A 23326-nucleotide genomic window follows, 5' to 3' on the forward strand; every position below is an offset into this window, starting at 1 on the left:
TTTAACTCTACAAATTAAAAATGCTGCAAAGTCTTTGTAACCATACATTTCTAAAATTTAAACTGTATAACTTTGATGTCTAATGATAAAACATACTGAACACCTCTTAAAAAGTTTTGTGTTTGACTTCAACCTCTGAATAATTACTAGCAGACTCTGAGGACAGCTTCATATTCCACAAGCATGGAGACAGAATTTGTAAAACAGTAATGTTATGAAACAAGCTCTTTTAAGGAATAAACTCTACAGAAAACCAAATTATCAATAAAAAATCCAAACATTAGAATAAAAGCCTGAATCCTTAGATGCACAAGGCAAAATCCTAAAATTTATCCAAACAATATTTAGCATTACATAAGTAATAAAAGTAATAAATTAGGCAAAACTATAATATTTCCTCTATGCTGAGGTTACAGTGTGCAAGTTGAGTTTGAAATTAACTGAATTGACAACAATCTGGTTATTTTTATTGCATTTATGCTTCTAGTTTTGTTTACTTGTTTTGCTCCAAAATTCTAGATAAAAATCAAGTTCATTTCCAAAGAACTCTTTTTCTTACTCTGGGGAACAGGACATTTAATATGTCATGAACACCAAGCATCTGCATTCTACTGACAAAATACAAAATAAGCTGAATACAACAGTTAAGCATTTGCTGATACAGTTCAAATAGCGCCAGTGTAGAAGTATTTTTACACACCCACCTCACAAAAAAATTAACATTAAAGTCTAAACATCCCTCCAACTCAAATCTATTTGTGATGTTCCCAAAGGGTTAATATCGTCTTGTTTCATTTCTTACATGTAGTAATTTAGCTCTGAACAAAAGCAGCTCCCCGCTGGTTACCTTGGCTAAAGGAAACACAATGAACTGGTAGAAACCAGTTTTATCTCACTGCTGTTGCCTAGGGCTACAGACAAAATGAAGTAAAAAAATTCACATGCAGAGTATTAGGTGCTTATGAAAGATCCAGCAGCGCTGTTGCCTAGTGATTCAGCGAGGAATCAGCACAGGCCAATGAGGTGTTCGGGTACTGAATAACATCCCTGATGGCTGCTTTACATCTCCTGCAATTCTGTCATACACCCCCATGATTTCCCAGTGGTGAGAATCACTTTCAAGGGAACCTGTCAGAATAAAAAAAAAAAAAAAAAACCAAACACAAACATTTAAACAAACAAACAAATTGCATATAGCAAGATTACTATTTTTGCTCTTCCCTTTGGATGTTAGTACTGCTCTAGATTACATACCTATCCATCATGTAGTGTCCTTCGTTTCTATTAATACTCAATTATTGCAACAATTTTGACTAAAATACCTTAAAAATTAAGACTAACCTTTAGTTTTGAAATTGCAAATACATGTTACTGAATTGCAAGGAATACGCTAACACAAAATTCATCTTATTATGCTTTTCAAAAGGGCTAAAAAATCATCATGATGATTTTGATATTTGTCATCAGCAATTTTGTAAGTAATGCATAAAGATATATGAGTTTCTTTACCACCTACTTTTCAAACTCTGGGGTATTTTTATTGTTGCTTTGGTTTAATTTCAGTTTGTTTTGCAGTTCCTGGTGCTCTGGTACACAGTAGATTTGCTGACATGAAAGCTGCCTCATTAGCAAGGACTCTATTTTGGAAAAAAAGCTACTTCAAAGATAAAGCATTCTTTACCTCAAAGAAGAAGAAGAGATCTCTCCCCATTAAGACTGTATATGTGCTCTACTTTAGTGACATTTTGTCTCCATATTAAAAAATAATATTCATATTAACAGAGCACATAACATATATTTAGTTGAAGTAAGTCTGCTGAAGGAAAACAGGAGCATTTCACAAAAATCTTTTCATCTTCAGCATCTCTAATCCTTGAAGATATATTCTTACTGTATAGAAGGGTAAACAGCATGAATAAAAATACAAACTTCTTTTTAAGAGATCACTCTCAATTTCTTCTCTGAGATCAAGCTGTTGGTATGTTATGTTTTCTATCTGGCCTCTGACACTGATCTCTTTGTGATGCTTCAGAGGAAGATGAAGTATCTTCATGATGCATGTAGTCTAGAGTGCTGTAGGAGTAAAAGTATGTCAGGACTCCTACAGTAATTTGCTCAGGAAAAGGAGACCAAACAAGGGTAATGAAATGTATCTCTCCAAATACTTCTACTGCCTACTAAAAAGCCCTGATCCTTGAAACCCCCCGAGAACCGCCTGTTGTCCAAGAATGTTTCCTTTCACCTATTAAAACATAGCTGGAGTTTGAATTTAAACAGAGAACTATTCTTCTAATAGGAATGACATATTGAATCCATTTGCTAATGCATAGAGATGAATTTGTCAGTGTGTGACAATAGGACACCTCAGACAGAGGGGAATAAGGTGATGTGTCCCATTTTGTCCACGGGACATTGAAACCTTCTGCCAGACAATGGTTTGTCGGAAATATGGAACACTAAAATGATATTCTGCCCATGTAATTTTGAACATTCTCAGTATCCATGTAAACATTTGTCTTTCTTAGAAACCTATTAAAGTGTTCATATTTATTTCATGGCAATGATTTCCTCAGGCAAAGTATGCACGTTGTTGCCTGTCAAAAAGCTACCAAAACGTCTTCTAAGGAAGGACTATAGTGTTGCTATTAACTTTGTATGTCACCACTAATACCACATTTGATTATTTTTATGAACTTTATAGCAGCATGAGTGTAAATACATGCTTTTAATTACAGTTAAAAATATTTAAATGTAGTATAGCTTGCAATTAAAGGTAATTGAAAATATTTAAATGTAGTATACCTGGAAAAAACACTCTTGCTTCTCTTTTTCTTTTGAGGAATTTGTAACAAAAGGAGCTAGGCAAACACAGGTGTACAATGTAATCAACCTATAGAAATGCAGTTTGTAAAGCTTGGGAGTGTCTTCTATCAAGCAACAAAGGCTGAGTAGTTGACAAGGGTGAAGGGTACCAGTAGAGAGAGAAATATAATTATTTTATAACATAATTACAAAATATAGACAGATGCAATAGCTGTGTAGCTATTTACTCAGTTCCTTCAGATGCTGGTCTGCAGATGATGTCCTCTGCTTTGAACAGTGACCAAGGATTTTGTCTGCTTTGTCTGTTAGGCATTCACATGGAAATGTTAAATAGACCCTTTTTCTAAGTGAAAATTACTGAAGAAAGATCTTTTGCAATATTTTTTCAACAGTAACAAATTCCTGGCACATCTAGAAAGCCTATTAAAGGGACATATTTTTCACTCTACCACACCCAACAGAAGTTTCATGGCAATGAATGAAACAGATTTTGAAATTACCATACTGCATTGCTAAGGCAATCTCACCTTCCAAAAGGGAGGTTGACTTTCTTTCAGTTATTTTCCTTTAGAATTTTTATAGTAATTTTTAAAAGCAATTACCCACAAATATGAAAATGAAACAATTGAAGTGGAAAGCAAAATAGTTTTTGCTAGATTTTTGATATGATGATGATAATGTACAAGGCTAAGCATGCCTGAGACAGTAACGGAAATTCAGAATTATCCCTACCTTTAGTGGCACTTCCAAGGCTGTTGTTTGCTGCAGGGACTCCATTGTTCTTTTTACCAGTGCTGTAAGGTTAATTTGAAAACCTACAACTTTATTTGCCATTTTAGCATTGTTATATATATGTATATATATAAAATCACATGCTTTATATTGTTATATAATACTTGGCATTTCTGTATAAAAAAAATTACCATTTACAACTTTTTCAGATTATTTTTAAGTTATATTTTATCTCTTGTGGAAGCTTCAATTTCTTATTTTAAACCAAATTTTACAGTAAAATATGTAGAATTATTTAACTTCTATATCCCATATATAAAGAAGTACAGCACTAATATATTTCATATAGAGGTACATACAGCATATCTGAATGCTGAATTTCTCAGCTTTTAAGTTCAGTACTCATAACTATATGTTTGGTTACATTTTATACATTTGAATTTTTTTGTGCAGCCATAAAACTCAGTTAAAAAGAGAAGAAAAAGCTAGTGAAAAAAACCATGAGAAGTCTAAACTTTTTAAAATATCTTATTCTTCAAAGTAAAAAGATCAGAGCCAAATTTTAAAAAAATCTTCCCTGTGGGATAGTGGAGCTCTCAAGAATCTAAACAATTAAACTTCAGTATAATTCATGTTACTTAACAACTCATCATGCCATAACACTGTGCTCACTATTACTGTGCAAATGCATCTATAATTATTCCAAATCAATCACATGGGATCAGATTTGTCATCATTGGTCCTGCTAATTAGTGTTTTGCTTGACAAAGATTGCTGCTGCAACACATATTGTTCTAATAAAAATCAAAGAGAGATTCAGTGGCTAAACAGTTTTTTTTAAAAAAAGTTAATTTTTGGCTAGTGAAAGTGAAATAGGAATACCAGGAAGCCCCAAAACACAAGATATGGAGCAACTCTCCACTGCTCTGACAGGATGGATGACTAAATAATGGATGTGGTCATGTGCCTCACAGAAGTGGGGGATAGCAGGGAATGTGGTACGAGGTGCTGGAGCGAAACCCACGTGATTACCGAGAAGCTTCCTTTGAAGTTATCCCCTGATGCACATCGTGGCTCTTTGGCAGCTGAGGTCAGAGGCAAAAGGAGCAACAAGGACTGTAAGAAGCTGTGTATGGGTTGTCGCTCTGGCTGCTGCCAAAACCTCCCCTAATGATGCCAGCAATGAAGAGCAGCATGAAATGTTTGATGTCACATGGGTGACACTGAGGATGGCTTGCTAATCATGATGAGGATAAGTAGCTTCTGCCTGAACAGAAGTGCAGAGCTCAGGCCGTGCTGGCGCACTCAGACTTGCATGCTAATGAGCTGTCATGAGCTTTTCCATCAAGTCCGAATTATGCAGTAACTCAAAGGATCGGCGGCTCAAATGCCAAAGCTGAGGAAACCAAGGCATTTGTTGACACATCTATGCACAGCTACACCTATGTATTTGCTTCATGTTAGATCTGAGGTAGTTCATCCAGTGTAGGACACGGCGTCATTTTTGGAGCGCAGAAATGAACATTGCAACCGCAGATTGTGAAGGGAGAAGTGCTGGCCTAAATAATTACCCATTTGAAATCCAGTCCAAGTCAACATGGCTATTAATAGAAGAGTGCTGGACTGAGAAGCCCACTCTGAATTTCAACAAGCTGTTGGCTCCAGGAGGTCAGCAACACAGCAGACGCTGGGGCACCCCAGCCAGGTGGGATGCCTTCAGAAGGCTAAGTGGGTGGCCAGTAAGTCCTGGATAAACATTTTTTCCATCAGTAAGCTCCCTACCAGGCAATGACTCCGGAAAGCTTTTGAGAGGATAACACCTGGATTCTGCACTTCTCATGCAGAATCACTCAGCTCTGTATGTTCCACCACAGCACTTACGAAGGGCACACTCAACTCTGTGCAACTTCGCATTTTTTTGTGTTATTAGACAAATAACAGGAACAGAGCATTTGGGCAAAAGGGGGAATAGGTCTTCTTCACAAAAAGAGCTCCAACAGACAACAAAAGATGGAGCATGAGTCAGTAGCATCAATTCATGGGTTGAAAGATATGAGTGATATGATAAAGGCTGCTGTCTGCATATGCACTGAGTTAGACGAGTTTTCCCCTAGTTCTCTAGACCTCTGAATTTGACTACTTCCCTCCTATTCAACTGTTATCCACAAAAGGGGATTCATGATGGTAGCAATGATTGCAACAGCTTTCTCTGTTGGTTGACAGACTTTTCGCTCTAAGGCATCTGGCACAGTCAGAATTCTGCTGTGTTCTTAACTGTTCTTAATTTTAAAAAGCACAGATTAAAATGGCCACATTAGTGAACAAACCAAATGGTCCCTCATTCACTTTGACAACCATTAAAACCCTCTCCATGGGTTTGCTCCATTTTCTTCATTCCTTTTTTCTGTGTCAGTTTGGCTCCCTGTTCTCTTTCTCATGTCACACTGACTTCTTCTCTACCCAGAGTTTAGTGGGTGGCAGAGTAAAGCCATTCATTTCAAGCAATCTGAGTTGTAGTGCCTGCATTTCAGCCTTTTGAAATCACACCTTTCCAAATATACAAAAGATTTACCTACATCTACTTTACCACAGATTTTGAATGAAATAATAAGGATATACTAACAGAAATATCAAGAAAAGGCAGCTGGATTGCCATTCCTGTTCAGTCATCTGCTAAGATGGTAAACAGGGAAGAAGGAAGCATTTAAACTAAATTACAGTCTTCGCACAAAAATAAATAGGTATAGTGGCTGAATACATTTAGGCTGGAAATTTAAAGTTCTAGATTTTGGAGAGATGAAATTCTGGAACAGTCCCTAGTGGGAGTAATTTTTCATGTGGAGATGATAATTTATAAAGGAGACCATATGGCACGGGGGTATGTAATCACAGGATAGGCCCCCTTTAGTCCTATGTACATAATATCTGAGTCTCACGCTACTTTCTCAAATCTCCTTGAAACTCCTCTCTTTCTCAAAGCTCAAAATAAACAACCAGACATACACAACTCTATCTTCTTTATCTCATACACATTTTAAAGTGCGGTCACTAAAAAAGGAACCGCAGTGTTTAAATAGATCTGTGTCTACCACTCTTAATTTTTTATTTCTTTTCTATGATTTAGATTAGAGGCTTTGGGAATAATAATTATTTCTGTTCAGTCAAGGATCTAGTATATCTGGGGCACATAAATTATTAATTTTAAAATGTTCCTTTACAGCCAGCTATATACTGCAATGGCATCTGTAAAATGCTGCTCTCCCAATCCTTGTAATTTGTCTCTCAAAACCCAGAGTCAGCAATTAGGAGAGCTGTTGATTATACTCGTTCTGAAATGCTTTGTAAGTGCTAAGTACGTACACTGAAATATTATGTTTAAAAAAAACCTGGTGACAGCAAAGTTAAAAGATTATAAGGGAACTGAAATTTTAACGTATGTTTTAGCATATACTAGATTTTCTTGATACTGGCCAGGATAAATATGGTTATTGAAAGTGCTGTGAATAGGAACAAAGGAAAGACACGCATGCCTGCTGTGGAACAAAAGCTTATTTGTCCCTATCGAACTGAAGACATTTTTCAAGCGCACTCACCTATGAAATTATGAGTCCAGAAACATGTCAAAGCTGGCCAGACATATGATCTATGGAACAGGGATTTTTGCAAACTGAAGGCTATCTGGAGGCATCTTTAGTTTATGCACCAGTGTTTTTCAAGTTAGAAAAAGGCAGCTCAGAGGACAGAAAATGTCACTAACTTGTGATGACCAGTTCATTCTTTTGTTCTTCTGTTACTTGAGTCCCCTTTTGAACATGTGCACATTTTTATGCAGCTGCCTCAGTGCCCATTAAGGGGGAAATTGTAGCAGAATAAAATGAAATTTCATGGAATTTGTGTACAAGCCAAAAATTTGTACTGGCAGATGATAAAAAACCCTAAGATACTGTTCTTTAGGTAGTAAGATTCTGAATTGATATGAATAGCAAAATAAATAGGCTTAGTTTAATCTTGATGGGTTTTTTTCCTTAAACTGGTCCTTCTGGTGTTCTTAGATAAAGTATTTCAGCTGCAATATTTTATACCTGGTAAAATATTAGAAAAATTGTTTAAAATTCTAAGTGTTACATGTACAAAATATAAGAACAGATGCAGAAATCCTTTAATTCTATCAATAAGGTATAATTATGAGTTCTAAAATAAACCTCTAAAAATTAGTCTAATGCCCTGTGATATTGAACACAAAGTACTGAAACACATATATTTCTACAGAAAGATGTTACTTCAAAATACCAAGTGGCTTTCATTTAATTATCACTAATGGATCCAATTAAGCAGGCAGAAAGACATGGAAGGATCCATGGTAATCACCATTGGTAAAGTTCACCTTTCAAATCCACCAGGTATTTACAGAACACACATCAGAAGCCAGATTTTACAGTTGTAACCAGAGGTATCCCTTTACTTAAAAAAAAAAAAAAAAAAATTGTTCTGCATTTCTTCACCCCAAAGTGGATTTCCCCCTTTTAGCAGTAGAGCATTCAGAATAATCCAAGGGCAGACGAGGCATTTCAAGCACAGCATGGAGTGCCAGTGCAAGAAACAGTCCCCACAAAATAAAAAACTGGGTTCTGCAGTTCCTGAATACTCTTCCAGAGTCTCTAGACAGACTCACTGTCTGATCTGGGGACAGTCTATCTACCTGATTACACAGACTTCAGAACTAGAGATGCTGAGGCTTCTCAGATCCAAGAGCCCAGTTTTTGGCATTCCCAAAATATCATCTGCCTTTCTGCTTCCTGGGCTGCTGGAGAACTCAGGATGTGAGGAAGCCAGGCAGGCAAGCTGGCTAGAAACCAGGCATATTATTGATGGTAAAGCTGAGAGTCTTTCTGCCAAATGTTTTGATTTGAACATCCCAAGCACCCTCTAATAGGAAATTAGGATTGTAAAAAGCTCTTTTGCTGTCATGTTCTTGCCCTAAACAGATAACTGAGGGAAATAATATGCCATATCTTTGCTGAAAATTACACAGTTCAGAGTAGGATGTGCTTCATGGTATTTCAGACTGTGTCAAAGCTTGGACACTCAAAGCCTTGTTATAAATAAATGATGTTTTGCCTCATCCATTCAGAGCGAGCCATATGTATACTACAAAAGGGTGGGTGACAGATTCTGTTGGAAAAAGGTATTCTTGCAAAATACAGATAACACCTAACTTGTTACATGCAGTGCTTTGTGCAGAAGTAGATATCAGAGAAAAAGAACACCTTATTGTTTACCTCTTGTTTATCAGATTCAAAAGATTCAAAATCATCTGTGCGTTATTGGATGCATTATAAACTGGATTTCTGTATACTGAAAATTCTTATTGGGGTCTATGAAGTCCTAACCACAACTAGAGAAAGCACCAGCATTATGATTCCTTGTGGCAGTTCTCAGCCTCCATTCAGGAGAGTCTTAGAAGCAAACAGACATTTTAATCTTGTATAACAATATAAAGGAAACACTTCTGTGAGGGAAATGCTGCTGAAAAGGCTTATGTTCTGCACTATGATCTAATGAAATAATACTATTTACCTATATGGCCTTCCTTTATAAATGTAAAAATATTTAAAGATTTCATATTCATTCTGCAAATAAGAAAACAGAGTTTGTATTTGTAGTTGCTATACTGGAAAAGTAGATCAGAAGCATGATTGGAATCAGAATGCAAACACACTGAATAGTAGGCCAGTGCTTCTTGGATCACACTAAATGCAGGAGAATAACACAGCACTGAACTGTAGTCCATTAAAGCCCTCAAACACTGCTCTTTAGCTTTAAGTCCACGTCTTTCCTTTTACTGAGCTTTGTGACTGTACAACTGAAATTTCTCTCTGGATCATTAAACTGCAGGCTGGAAACTGCAAGTCAGCAGATTCTGTGATTTAAAGTTTCTGAATGGACAAAAGCTCATTAGATATGTAAAGACAAAGCTGACAGCTAAAGAATATTGGCAAATAAAAGTAAGAAGAGTAAGGGCTTACAAAAAAAAGGTGAAAGAATTTTGGGCAAAGAGATGAAAACCATATTTTGACTTCCAAAGCACTAAAGTGAATTAGGAGCAGGCATCCTAGTGACACTTCTTTGGTTTAAAACCCATATACCTAATCTGTTGCCTCAGTTAGCAGCTCCCAAAATAATTGGAAAAGATTAGGAGAAAAGAGTGCTCCTATTTAGTTTTATCTGAAAGGAATCTAGGTCAACTGCTCTCAGACTGCTCTGTGATGTGAACCAAAACTGTTCACACCATGGACTGGGACAATAGGGAGATCTGCTTCAGCATGTACTTCTGACTGAAAGTTGGATCCTAGTGCAGATGCACCCTTTCTCTGCCTATTCAGATCAAGCAAAATCCTCATTAATGGCACTGAAGAAGGGCCAGCTTTGGGCCCTTTTAAGACAACCTGGATTAGTTTTTTTACCATTAGTAGGACTATTCACAAAACACAGCCAGGGAGGTTGGAAGGAACCTTTGGAGGTTACCTGGTCCAGCCCATCTTTCATAGGGGCTACATAGGGTTGGTTGCCCAGGAGAGTGTCCAGATGGTCTTGGAACACATCTAAGGATGGAGAGTCCACAGCTTCTCAGGGCAACCTGTGCCAGTGCTCAGCCAACCTCACAGTAAAACTCTGCTTCCTGATCTTCAAAGGGAACCTTCTGTGTTTCAGTTTGTGCCCGTTGGCTCTGGCCCTGTCACTGGGCACCACTGGAAAGAGCCTGGCTCCCTCCTCTATGCCTCCCCCTTCAGATAAGGATATACTTTAATAAGATCCCATGAGCCTTCTCTTTTCCAGGCTGAACTGCCCCAGCTCTCCCAGCCTGTCTTCATAGGAGAAATGCTCCAGACCCTTCATCATCTTTGTGACCCTTCGTTGTACTTTCTCCAGTCTGTTCCTGTCTTGTACTGGGAGCCCCGACCCCAGTGACGAATAAAGAGGAAGGAAATGAACAAATCACAAGATGAAGAAGGAAATGAATGCCCTACGTTGGTCTTTTGTGTTAAGAATAAGACATTCTTCTGTTCTGACATAAGTGAGTATATCTGAAAGTTCCTGTAATGCAGAATTTTCTTTTTTCCTTTGCCTCCTAGGGCAAAGTAGAGACAAATCGAAAAATCAATCTTCAGTCAACAGAATGAAACAAACTCCCACTCAAGCTTGGCAGCCTATGTTAAGTGCAATGACAATTTCCAAGGTATCTCACACCTCTAGAACTGCCCAGGTCCATTTTCTAAAGGTCATCTTAGCGACTTCAATTACAGGGTGATAACTCCGAAGCACGACAAGGAATTTACAGATATGTTTGTCCTGCAGGCTGCAGCTACACCTGGAGAGACACGAGCTGGTTGCTGTGTGGTCTGCACTCCAGTCTTGAGTACCTTTGTGTTTTCAGAAAAAAGCCCCCCAGTCATCACGGTTCTACAGTGGGATAATGCGTTACTGGAGTCCAGACAACAACTAGAGCTTTTTGTTATACTTGCAAAGTATTGATTTTTCCTGAATTTGCTACAAATTCATACTGGTAATACAGATCAGAATTTGACTCAGTGAGGAAAGAATCTGTGATTTTCTAGATGTATATGCAACCATGAATAATTTTCATCTTTTGGGTATAATATTAGTGCTATACTTAATGCAAATTGATGTAAAATAAGATAAAAATCGTTCTATGCTGTCTTACAGATTTCTTACAGTATGCTACACTTCCTAATTCTAAAATTATGTCCCTTTTAGACATTGCCTTTTCTGAGTAGATACTGCAATCTCAAGTAAATTGTATGGTGTTTTTTTTTAATTTAAACCAGATTTGAACTCCTGTATTTAGAGGGTCAAAGGTTAATATATTAACCTAATTCATTACAATGCCCCTAATATATTGAACTGAAATATTTCCCAGGTAGTTTGTTTAGATTAGGTGGAGGTTTAATGTTCTCATTTTGAACTAATACTCACAAGAGGGATCAATGATGAAATGAGACTAATATAGCAAATTGCACTGTTCACATGAATGCAGCACAGGAAGGTGAAAATTAATTTTTTATTAGATGCTTAGGTAATAATGAAAGATATTTCTTGTATGGTTCATTTAAAACATTTGTGACATTCTGCTAATTGTTTCAGCCAAACATGTTGTTCGGCTTCAAACAAGACCAAAGTTTGTGAATAAACATTTGGTGCCTACAGGAATAAATCCACTACTTTCTGGAGAAGAGACCAAAGAGCCTGCTATGTGCCCTCTCTTGTGAACTAAATTTGTACCAGATGCTGAGACAAACTCTGGCTTAGGAAATAATGTCTGGAAGTAAGCCAGATGAGAGGGTGAAAATGTAGGCTGGAGCTTTTACTAACCTTAACCTTGAGAGTGCCATCATAAAGATTTCTTAACATAAAAAAAAGCAGTAAACTAACTTAGAAATTACAGTACATTATATATGGTTACATCAGGAATTTCATGCTTCTTTATGTAACTGGGCCCAATCTAAAGTATTTAGGAAGTTACTTTCCAAACCATACTTTTTAAATAAGGTCTATTTCCTTCTAAAACCCTTAAAAACCTTGGAGAAAATATTATTATTATTTAGTTTTACAGGATTCACACACTAGATGATGGAACGTTGATAAGAAAACTAAATACAAATAAGCATGGTGATGAATTCCAGATGAGAAGTATATCACATTTTATCTACATAAGAGCCAGGGGTGGAAAACATTCAGAAAAATCTGCTTAGTATACATTTTCTTAATTGTGAGAATCAATGTGCTGCTTCTTGCTACATTAGCTCCTTATTCTCTGAGAAATCACAGGATATACAGAATAAAAATGGGGTGGGAGGGAAAGAGCAAGAGAGATTGTATTTACCTGAAAATTCCTGGATTTGAGAATCTTCTACTTCAAACAACAGTTCATCATGGATCTGTGCAATTAACCTGAAAAATTTCAGAGACTTTAGATAACATATGCAAAAAATTCTAACAGTGCTTCCCATTCGTATCATCAACTACTTGTCACACACACAATGATAAGTGAAAATAAACATCCAAAGAAAATTAAAAAATCATTAATGGATTTAAAAGAATTGTCACTCCACATGTTCTGGAAACATAAAGGCCATGGTTGTAAACCCAGACTGGGCTTGCTAACTTATAGAATTCATTCAGGGATTTGATGATGTGACAAGGTATTACTTAAAACCAACGTAATTTGCAGAAAAATGCATGAAATTACGGAGACAGGATTTTTGTTAATATACCTTTTTTCAAGTTGAACTGGAATAAATGTAGTTGCAAATGGATGATTTTACTAATGCAAATTAGGTCAAAAGTAAAAGTGTTTGGCTCACTAATACACCAGTATTAACTCCTAGCTGCTCAGTGACTTGAGCCCTTCCCAGGAAATAATGTTTTCACTTATATGCAAAGTGGGGGGGCCTCATGCTGACAAACAAGTGGGTTGAAGAATAAAGCTGTAGGCACATACACACACCCTGATCCAGTGCCAGTGCCATCGGGACAGTCGCCTTCGTAAGCACAGAGTGTGTAGCTGAAAGCAGTAACGCCGTGAAAGCTCAGCAGCTACACATACCTGAGCTCTTCAGTTAGAGCTGGTTTGTAAGGAGATGGAACTGCTGCTCTGATTTTCTCTTTGTCTGCCACAGTCCTATATTGATAGGTCTCCTGCATAGGCACTGTGATTTATTTGTTGAGTGCTTACAGGAGTAGCACCCTAAATTGCTGGTTTGAACATAAATGAACTTTCACAATGGAAATAATAAATATATTTCATTAAGTCCACAGCAGAATAGATGTAATATAGCACATATAATCCTTGAGTGTGGTAGTAGGAAAAATACAGTATACCTGATTAGACTGTATTCCTATTAGATCTTTTTTATTACTTCTTTAAGTACTGTAGCTGGGAATGTAAGTCATAAAACTGTAACATCCATTTCCAAATATCTTTGCAATTAGTATATAACATAAGAAAGACCTCCTCTCATTAACCTGTTAGAGCAGCTCCAGAGGAGGCCATGAAGATGCTCAGCAGGGCTGGAGCACCTCCCCATGGGGACAGGCTGAGACAGTTGGGATTGTTCAGCCCTGAGGAGAGAAGGCTCCAAGGAGACCTTTCAGAACTTTCCAGTACCTAAAGAAGCTACAAGAGAGCTGGAGAGGCATTTTGCCAAGGGCCTGGAGAGACAGGACAAGGCTAACAGCTTTAAAATGACACAGGGCAGGGTTCTAGACTAAATATAAAGAAGAAAATCTTCTTTATGAGCATGTCGAGGCACTGGAACAGTTGCCCAGAGAAGTTATGGATGCCTCATCCCTGGAAGTGTTCAAGGCCAAGCTGGATGGGGATCTGAGCAACTTGGTCATGTGGAAGGTGTCCCTGCCCATGGCAGGGGGGTTGGAACTAAATGGCCTTCAAGGTCCCGTCCAGTCCAAACCATTCTGTGATCCCATTATTTAAATTAAATGCCCATCGCAGACTTTTCTTAGTACCTAGCAGTTATTCAAGTAAATACTTCTTTGCAAATGGCTGAAACATCAACATGGTTACTAGTAATAACTTTTCACAGTTTCTTAAGATAGTTTCACGCTGCCTTAAATTACAATGTGACATTGACTAACAGTGTGGTGAGCTCTAATAATAGATCTTAAATTATTAGTCACTTACAACACATTCAGAAGCAGAGGGAAACAGATTAACATATTTCTAATAGGAAATTGGGACACAGGATACAAAAAAGAAATAGATGAAAAGACCAGGATCATCCATAGCAAGAGAATACAGTTCCATGAAAAGTTATAATTTCTAATGCAAGTAAATTAATTAAAGCAAGAGTGTCCTCATAATCATTGAAATGACATGTAAAAGATATAAATCAGAACAGTAAATACTAAGGATGAATAAACTGTGAATCAATGGAATGAGTGAAAATAATTGCATTGATTAAACCAGTGCAACAAAAACATGATAGACTGGTTATTGTTTGTACCAGGGTAGTGTCTCCTGCCTTCAGTCAGGATTAGAGAGCCATATATTCTGGATACTTTAGTAAGGAAAAGTCCTTTCTTAGAAGAATTTACAATATACATAAAAAATTTATCATACATTTATCAGAACTTAGGAATGGAGGAAAAGGATTTTCAAAACCACTCAGCATTGCTTTTACTGATCACCTGATCTCTAAAAGCAAAACTGCATTCAGGAGGAGCATGGTTGGACCAGAATTAAGTGTTACCTTTTTTGTGTGCCCAGAAACCCGTGGAAGCAATGTAAATCACCTCACAATTTCTGCATGGACAGCAAAATAAACTTGACACAACTCTACACACTCCACCTGCTGAAAGCAGCACAGCTCTTTTAGCTTGGTTCTCCATCTGGGGTAGAGGATCCTGTTTCTCCTCCTTATCATCCTGAATAGCACAGCCCAGCGGCTCAGTCACATTGCCAGTTAAGTGAGGAACTGCTCAGAGTTGCACAGTTACAGCTACCCCATCTTAAGCATTCAGTGATTAAGCTGAAGTTCAGGACAGTATTTTGTCTGCTAAACACAGGAGTTCACATTTGATGGTTCCCTGTCTAACTCTGCTACTCTCCTAAGCAATGCAAATTCAGGTAGAAAATGGGGATAATATTTGTGAGATCTAAAAAATAAGTATTTCTAATACACTTCTATTTTCAAATGAAAGGTATTACATAAGATTTAACTAACGCTAAACATGATTTCCTAGATTGATGCCAAGAAGTGAAATATACACTATTTCCTCCTAAACATTCATCAATCAAGTTAGATATTTTTTTGGTGATCTCTCACCTCTTTTTCTTATCCATTTCACATCAAATGAATGGGTTCTGCTCTTACAATCTTACAGTATAAGGCCACCTGTATTTTTTCAGGCTTGTTAAAGTTATAATACTTGCATGCAATATGCTGTTCCATAGGAGGAAGCATTCAATTTGGCATCAACACACATGAAAGAAAAAAATCAAAGCAATTTATACATTCAAAATTCATAGCTTTCACCATTCCAGTGCATGCACCCACCCACCCGTTGCACACCTTGAGTGAAAGAAGTTTGAAAAAAACCCTATACTTTTGCTTAATAGCTTAATTGAATCCTCTTCCTTTGAAGGATTATTGAAATAGCAAGCTCCTCTCATTAACTCTTGCTAAGAGGTATGGCCAGCTGGGTTACAAACTGCAAACCAGGCAGAGATGAGGTTTTTTGGTTTGTTTTTTTAGGTTTTTTTTCTACAGATCATAAGAATGCCTTTGATTTCCAAACTAATATTTTATTAACTATTTTCCTGACTGTCTGAAAATTAGGCAAGATTGTCGTAGTAGTCTTTATCAGAGGCTGGTTTTTAACAGCCACATGTAGTGTTTTGGGACATTACAATGTGCCAAGAGTTCCTGAAACTAATTAAATTCATGCTCCTTCTATAGACAAGGGATTAAGGTTGGTTCTGACTTAGATGTTTTGAACTGACATCTGGAAAAGCCCAACTCTATGCATTGATTTTGTGGGGGAAAATCAGTCATTTTCTAATCAGACAGGGGTTTTTTGATTTAAAAAAACACCACGTCCCTGATCATTGAAAGTATTAACACTTTCTGATACAAGAGTATTAGATTTTACATCCCAATTATTAATATTCTTGTAATCCCTTGTAATCCTATGCAATCTCTTTTTTCTACATAATCAAATCAATCAGTGATCAATAAAATAATAATCCAACAAGTAATATCACATTTTTCATTTTGAATCTGAAACCTGTAAAGGCCTAATGGGAGACTTCAAAACTGCAGACATGGGAGTACATGGTTAAAAGTTGTGTATATAAAAATAAGTTTAAAAAGAATCCCCAAAAAGCATAAAAAGCTGTTACATGGCTAAAAAAAAAAAAAAAAAAGATAAAAAAAAAGGTATTTTGAAATCAGACAAATGGGGATATATGAAAAAAAGCAAAACAAACCAAACTCCAAAACCAAAAAGCAAATGGAAACATGTTTTATGTTTTGTAACTGAAAAGAACTTAATGACTTGAAAATCTGAGACATTCACACTTAATAAATAAATATTTAATAGAATAAAATATTGGTTTAAAAGGTATGTAATTAAAGACACTGCCAGAAAAAGCCAGAATGGCTGCTCATGTAAAACAATTGCATGGACTTCAAGAACATTTAGAAATTATGACACCAATGAATTTGTGGGAACTTTTAAATCTTATGTTTCAGAACTTAGACTCGTCCCCACAAGCAGAAGAAGATGAAAATCTGCAGACAGACAGGCTACCCTACTACAAATCTTACACCTCCCTCCTGAAGCATCTGCTACTGGCCACACTCAGCAATAATGGACCAGATGGATGTTGGATCCGATTCTTCTCAGAAATATCCATGTTCCCTACACTAAAACACTACTCATTTTTTTCCTGATACTATCTGTTATTTAGTTTTGCCACAGTTTCCCCACAGAAATACACAGATTCCAGTGGACAAAGTGCCCATTAAGTTGTTCTGTAACTAAAGAACAAGGTTATGGTAATCTTTTAATATTTTATAGAATTTTCCTGTTTGGATTTTTTTTTTTTTTTGCAGTTGCATCTATCAGGATTTCTAATGTGGTACTATAAAAGTTATAGCTCAAGATACATCATGCCTGCATAAATGTCACTTACATTAACTTTAAACTACTTCTTCCAGTGTTTCTGATAAAGACCAAGATATTTTAACATTTTAACCATAAAAATCCAGCTAATTTATGAAATTGGTTTTCTCAGCAGCTACATCATGAAGAGAAGGAAACTGAACAGATGGTTAATTAAAGATAATGGAATTTTTGCATGTATCCAAAGTGTTTGAAAACATACCAATCTAAAAGGTGACCTACAAAAGGGTTTTATAAATGAAATACATTTATTTGCATCCAACAACTAACATATAGGAACCCTGAAAAACCTGCTACATCATGAATGTCCTTTTTTGGCTGTGATATTTAAGCATATTAAATATATTTAGTTCTTTCTACAAAGAATAAATTACTCTGACTTGCTCTGGCTGACTGTGCATGAAGCGTGCAGGTAACAGTTCACCATCTTGTGGATACATGCAAAATACTGCTTCAAATGCTTGAGGAAAAGGATGATTTTCCTAAGTTACAGCCTGCCTAGAAATTCAAGTGTTACTTGGCCACTTTGGGAGGCAAAGAGCTACATATTGGTGGTCTGGGACAGCAGCTATGGGGAGTTCCCAGTCATTTCTGACACAGCAATACAATCTGGGAACTTCCCTTCTGCTACTGAAACAAAAGCATTTGCGTGTGAAACAACAATCTTACTCTCCTCTCAAGCAGAATCCAAAACTTTTATCTTTTTCTTGGGATTCTGTTTCTCCAGTATTAGGCTAAGGGTAAAAGTTGACCATCTTGCTAGAGTTAATCCATATCCTGGATGGGAGCTGTGGGCAGAGTATCAGAGCAATAAGTATTTACTTGAAAATGCTGGTTAACTGGTAGAGAGGAAACATGATAAAAAAAAATTATTTAATTCCCAAAGAAACAGCTAAAGGGACATAAGATTTCTGCTCAGAGTTAAAGAAAATCAACACACATAGCAGTAGCTCTAAGCATTTTACTGAATGTATTTGGTTGAAACTGTGATGTAATCATGCAGTTGGGTTTATTAGTATGCCTTCTTGTATGAACCTGAGAAATGATAAGAAGTCGATAAAGTAATAATGATTGAATTCCTACACACCCTATAAAAATGCCTCTAGATTCCTGTGTTGTACTAAAACTGAAGTCACTTATTCAACAAATGAATCATGTGTGATTTATCGCATGATTTGTATCTGAAAAAAGTCCAGCTCACATAACAAAATGCTTGTTCCTGGGATGACAGGGCCTGTTTCTAACATTTACCTATCTGCAAAAGTGAGCTGCATTTACAGCTCACCAGCTCAGAAAATCATTAGGTTGATTAAGGAGCTTGCTCACTGAGAAAGACATACAAAACCTTCAGCATCCACTGCTATTGAAAAGCAGCTGGGACCAAGAAAATATACCTTTTCCTTTTATTTGCTGGTGGGTTTTCCTTTTCAGATCACTCATTTAGATCTGGCCTGTGGCTGAACCTCTCTCTTTAACTGGGCTCTGGACATGCTGAGAAGTAAAGCTGTGTGTTTGTGGCACAGGTCCAGTGCTGAAGGAACAATAAATTGGTGAGAAAGCAGAATTTCTGGATTCACACCAAATTACTCAATAGTTGTGTAGGCTAGTTAAAATTAATTTACATGTTATTGGGATATTATAATTTTTAATAACTTCCTGAGAAGTCCATGTAGCACCAGGTAGGCTTTGGGTAACATCAGTGCAGCTTCAGCTTACAAAATGATAACATGTACAATCATTGCTATAGGCAGCAATTCTTCCACAATTTGCCAGCATCCTTCTTTCTCACCAAGCTTCCACGTGTCTGCCACTGCAGGGATGTTTTAAACACTGAAAAGAACTACAACTGTAAATCTGAGTTCATTGAGTACCTCTACCCTCTCATCAAACCCATAAACCTTTCTTTCAGCTGCTACTGTATGCCTTGATCTCACTTCAGAAGTTGCTTTGCTATCATCTGCCTGCAGGAAACATCATGTGGAGGTTCTGTGGATTGCATCAGACAGGTAAAAGCTGGCACTTGAATAATTTATGTCAGCAGCACATTTTCAGCAAGCAACTTGGCCAGCAGCAGCAGAACAGCATCTTAAGAAAGATCTAGGTAATATGAAAGAAGTCTGAAGAAATTTTGATTACTTGTTAGTGCCACACAAAATGCAGAGATGCCAGTAGCCAACTCATACTAATATCAGATCTGTATAATATGTGTTGTATTTAATGCTACTTTTCCCAATTTCAGTAAAATTATTTCCAAATAACTGATTGACTTTTTACTGTCAACAGCATAAGCTGCTAGGCTGGCAGTTGAATTAAAAGATGAAGAAAGACAAAGAGAAAAATGAGACTGCTAGTTGACAAAACAGAATTGATCAGTCACAGTGGAATATCCTGTTTCATCAAGAAGGCCTGATGAAGCCTCATGAAGATGTAACTTGATTACCTTTCCCTGACTTCCAAATGCAGTATCATATGTGCAAACAATAACTGAAAATCTACTCACTGGCTAGTCACACAAAAATGAACTTTCACACTGTTGGGTCAGTTGAACAGTTGCTCACAGTTGAACAGCTTACAGTGCAGAACAATGTTGAGCGTTAGCCAAAACTTAGCTATGCTTAATAGGATACTATCTCCCAGTGTAAATGTTCATAAACATTTCTAAAGCCTGTAAAAATGATATTTCTCTTTGATATGCTGTTCAAAGTGAAAACCCTGTTTCCAAAATTAGAAATTCTAATAGGGAAATAAAGATACTTACAAGGAGATGAAGATAGAAGAAAAGATAGTAGTGTGCTATCTTTGGAATGAATATGATCTGATGGGATGATAATAGGAGATTGATTATATTTCTCATTTTGGAAGAGCTACTGTGCATTCCCACTGTTACAACAAGAACAACGATTATGTACACACTTCCTTTTAACAATATTTTTCAAAGGGCTTCATAAAGGATGTTAGGATCATTATCCTGACTTGACTGATAAGAAAATCAAGAAACAGACCACTGAAAAAATAACTAACTGAACGTCACCTGGCAGGCAAGTGGAAACACAATATTTCAAGTTTCAGTCCCATACTCTTTTGGCAACACCCCACTGATGCTTTCAAATGCCACTGTCCAACCAGGTGAATGTTCATAAAATTTATAAAGGCATTGATTGTGCTCTTCTGACAAGCTTGGCCCTAAGCACCTACTAAATATTACAGCAAGGACTTTATTGACTATTAAAATGCTCTCCTCTAGCAAAGCCATCCAGTTGTTAATGGCTGGCAGGAGTTCAAAATTCCTGTTTAAACCAGTCTATCTCTTTGACATGTCCTTGCAGGTTTGATCTTTCCCAGCTGTGACATTTCTGATAAGAATAAGTAGGATAGGCAGTGATACTTTGCTGTTGTCTGGTGTAGCCATTCCCCTGTGAAGGAATTTCAACATGTAAAACTCCAATACTTCCCTATATCTGTTACCTCCTCAGCCATTTGGTGACACTACTTCTTTAAAACAAATAGTTTTGAGAAACAACAACTCAAGCAAAATTTTCTGTTGAGAGAGCACGAAAAGTTCACGAGCTCTATCAGACATGACATTAGTAGCAAAAATCTTTGGCTTTCTCAGACAACAAACAGCCAGTTACTGAACCTAAAGATCTGTGTGCCAGGGAGGAAACGCAGAAGGGAGTACTTTCTTTGCCCTCTCAGTACCTCCACTTGCCTCCCCTACTAAAGACTGTTGGCTACTCCTCTGTCACTAATCTAACTCGAAGTTTTGCTTGCTACTGGTACAGAAATGTTCACCCATGCCACAGCTGCCAGATTCTGACCTCTTCATTCAACTCGGATATCAAAAAGGGTTATGATCAGTGCAGAGAATCTGCCTGAAAATGTAGAATGCAGTATGTGATAGTGCATCATCCAACATTTAACACAGAAATGTACCACTGTCTGAATGCAGGCAGGATCTGCACCAAAGAATCATTTCCTGTTTCAGATCTGTACTACCAAGAGCACTTGACAGTTACTCAGAAGCTGTTTTATTTTTGGCTAGAGGAACGACTCTAACTTTGAATTAAAAAAAATGGAATTTATATTTGTAATTAAAAATTACATTTTCAAGCATGGATCAAATAAAACAACACCGCTGTGTGTAAATGATACACACACAGTATATTTATAGGTTAGATATTACACATAATTGCCAAGTATATTTGAAAGGCCAAACCCTGTTACTTTGAACTGACCTAAATACCCACTGAAGTCCTTAATACATGATTGCTACAGCTAAGTTGTTATGACCCCTTCTAGATGACAACAGACACTCTGATGTTCTGCACTCTCTGCTATCTCTGCTTTTATTTGAACTTCTACTGCACAAATTCATGAGCCACTGGATTGTTTACTACAGCATTACAAAAGATGAGAACTCATTTGTTTGTGATTTTTTTCTGCCTGTTTGACTTCAAAGTATCTTTCTATTTCAGCAAATAATAACACTCCCTGGCTCTCTGCACCATCCCCTCCATCCTTTTTACAGGGAAAAAGTAGACTTCATTATTTCTGCTAGTGGTGTAAAACTCTTGAGGATGTTCTGTGATCTCCTGCCCAACTCTCAGCAGTCACAGCAGAAGAGAATCCGGATGACCAAGCTTTTCTTTAGCAAAGGAAAGTCATCTATACAAGAATAAAAAAATGTCCATTTATTTTGCTTGAGTACTGGTTTCCTGATTCCTGTTTTTTTTCCCAGCCCATTGAATGTTCAATTCCCACTGTACAATACCCTCAAAATACAGGAAGGATATGATCAGTGGGCTTGATTTCAAAGATGCAGAACTACCACTGAACTGGATCTGACTGAGTTTAAATGGCCCTGGGGCATTTTATTGCCTTGGGATGGATTTACAGATCCAACCATTAAAGTACAAAGATGTAACTTAAAATGTATAAAATCATCCCACAAGTCCTTGCTTGTTAAAAGATTCAGAGACATACATGATATTTCTACAGCTGCTTAAAACGCCAGAAACATATTCATTTCAACCAACTTTGTTTTAAGAACAAACAGTTTTGCAGTCATTCATTACTAACCTGGCTGTTAAAGTGGGAGAGATGACAACAGAGGTAAAAATCTTCACCATAGCCATTTTACAAAGATCAGCTGCAGAGCCTATGAAAGAAAGGGATCTGCTTTTAATTTAAAGCACGCAAAAGGAAAATGTTCCTCTTGGAACTATGGCATAGGAATGAAAAACATCTGAAGATTCTGAATTGTAAGAATTTTCAAAACTAGCAGATCCAATTAATGTAATATTTGTAACAAATTATAAGATTAATGAATAACAAACAAAACAATTATGAGTTAATTAAAACCAGAAAATAACAATACGAAATTATGCATAAATTAAAGGTGAATTTGTCAGTCATAGCTATAGGTGGAAAAATTCCTTTTTATAAAAAAAAAGCTTGAAATTATTTAAGTTTGAATTAAAATTTACCTATAAATCAATTAAAATTTAATGTCACAAAAGGTCAGAAAATTGTTTCAGTGCTGCAATTCAATTTGGAACCTTAATTTTGTACTTTTTCATATTTCCATGTGTATGTGATGTATATTCATTACATTACAGTGTTAGGAGCAGTGGTGCATAGAACAGTGTCATGGTACATAATAGATGGCACATTTCTGGTGATCAAGAGGCAGAATGATTCTCCAGGCCTGCAGTTTGGTGAAAGGCTCTGTTCTGAGCCATACACTTGACATAAAAGATTTATCAGATAAACTACAGAAATAATCCTTAAAGTAAGGATTGGAAGCCATAATCATCTTCGTCCCACCAGATATCCTAAATGTCCTAGATCGCAGACATTGCCCTTCTCTCACCCTGTAACTCAATGAATTTTGAATTCTTTCTTCCAAATGGCTCAACTTCCAGAGTAGGGATAAGGAACAGCCAGGTAGGTAAATTGTAAGGGTACCATGCTGGGAGATGATCATAGAATCATAGAATATCCCCAGTCAGAAGGGACTTATAAGGATCATCAAGTCCAAATCCCT

The 23326-nt window shown here is 36.9% G+C and overlaps 1 protein-coding gene across 1 annotated transcript in view; it reads right to left on the bottom strand.

Moving 5' to 3' along the window:
- The window catches only part of POLN (DNA polymerase nu), a 94038-nt gene continuing 70712 nt past the window's right edge, over positions 1-23326 (bottom strand). The window contains exons 21-24 of the mRNA XM_050337829.1: positions 22360-22438; positions 12458-12525; positions 3556-3617; positions 1-1128 (exon numbers count right to left, since the gene is read on the bottom strand). Coding sequence (XP_050193786.1) covers positions 1060-1128; positions 3556-3617; positions 12458-12525; positions 22360-22438 — 278 coding nt within the window. The 3' untranslated portion in view covers positions 1-1059. The remainder of the gene's footprint in view (positions 1129-3555; positions 3618-12457; positions 12526-22359; positions 22439-23326) is intronic.

Source organism: Myiozetetes cayanensis, unplaced genomic scaffold (genome assembly GCF_022539395.1).
Source record: "Myiozetetes cayanensis isolate MyiCay16 unplaced genomic scaffold, myiCay2020 scf7, whole genome shotgun sequence".
Classification (NCBI taxonomy): domain Eukaryota; kingdom Metazoa; phylum Chordata; class Aves; order Passeriformes; family Tyrannidae; genus Myiozetetes; species Myiozetetes cayanensis.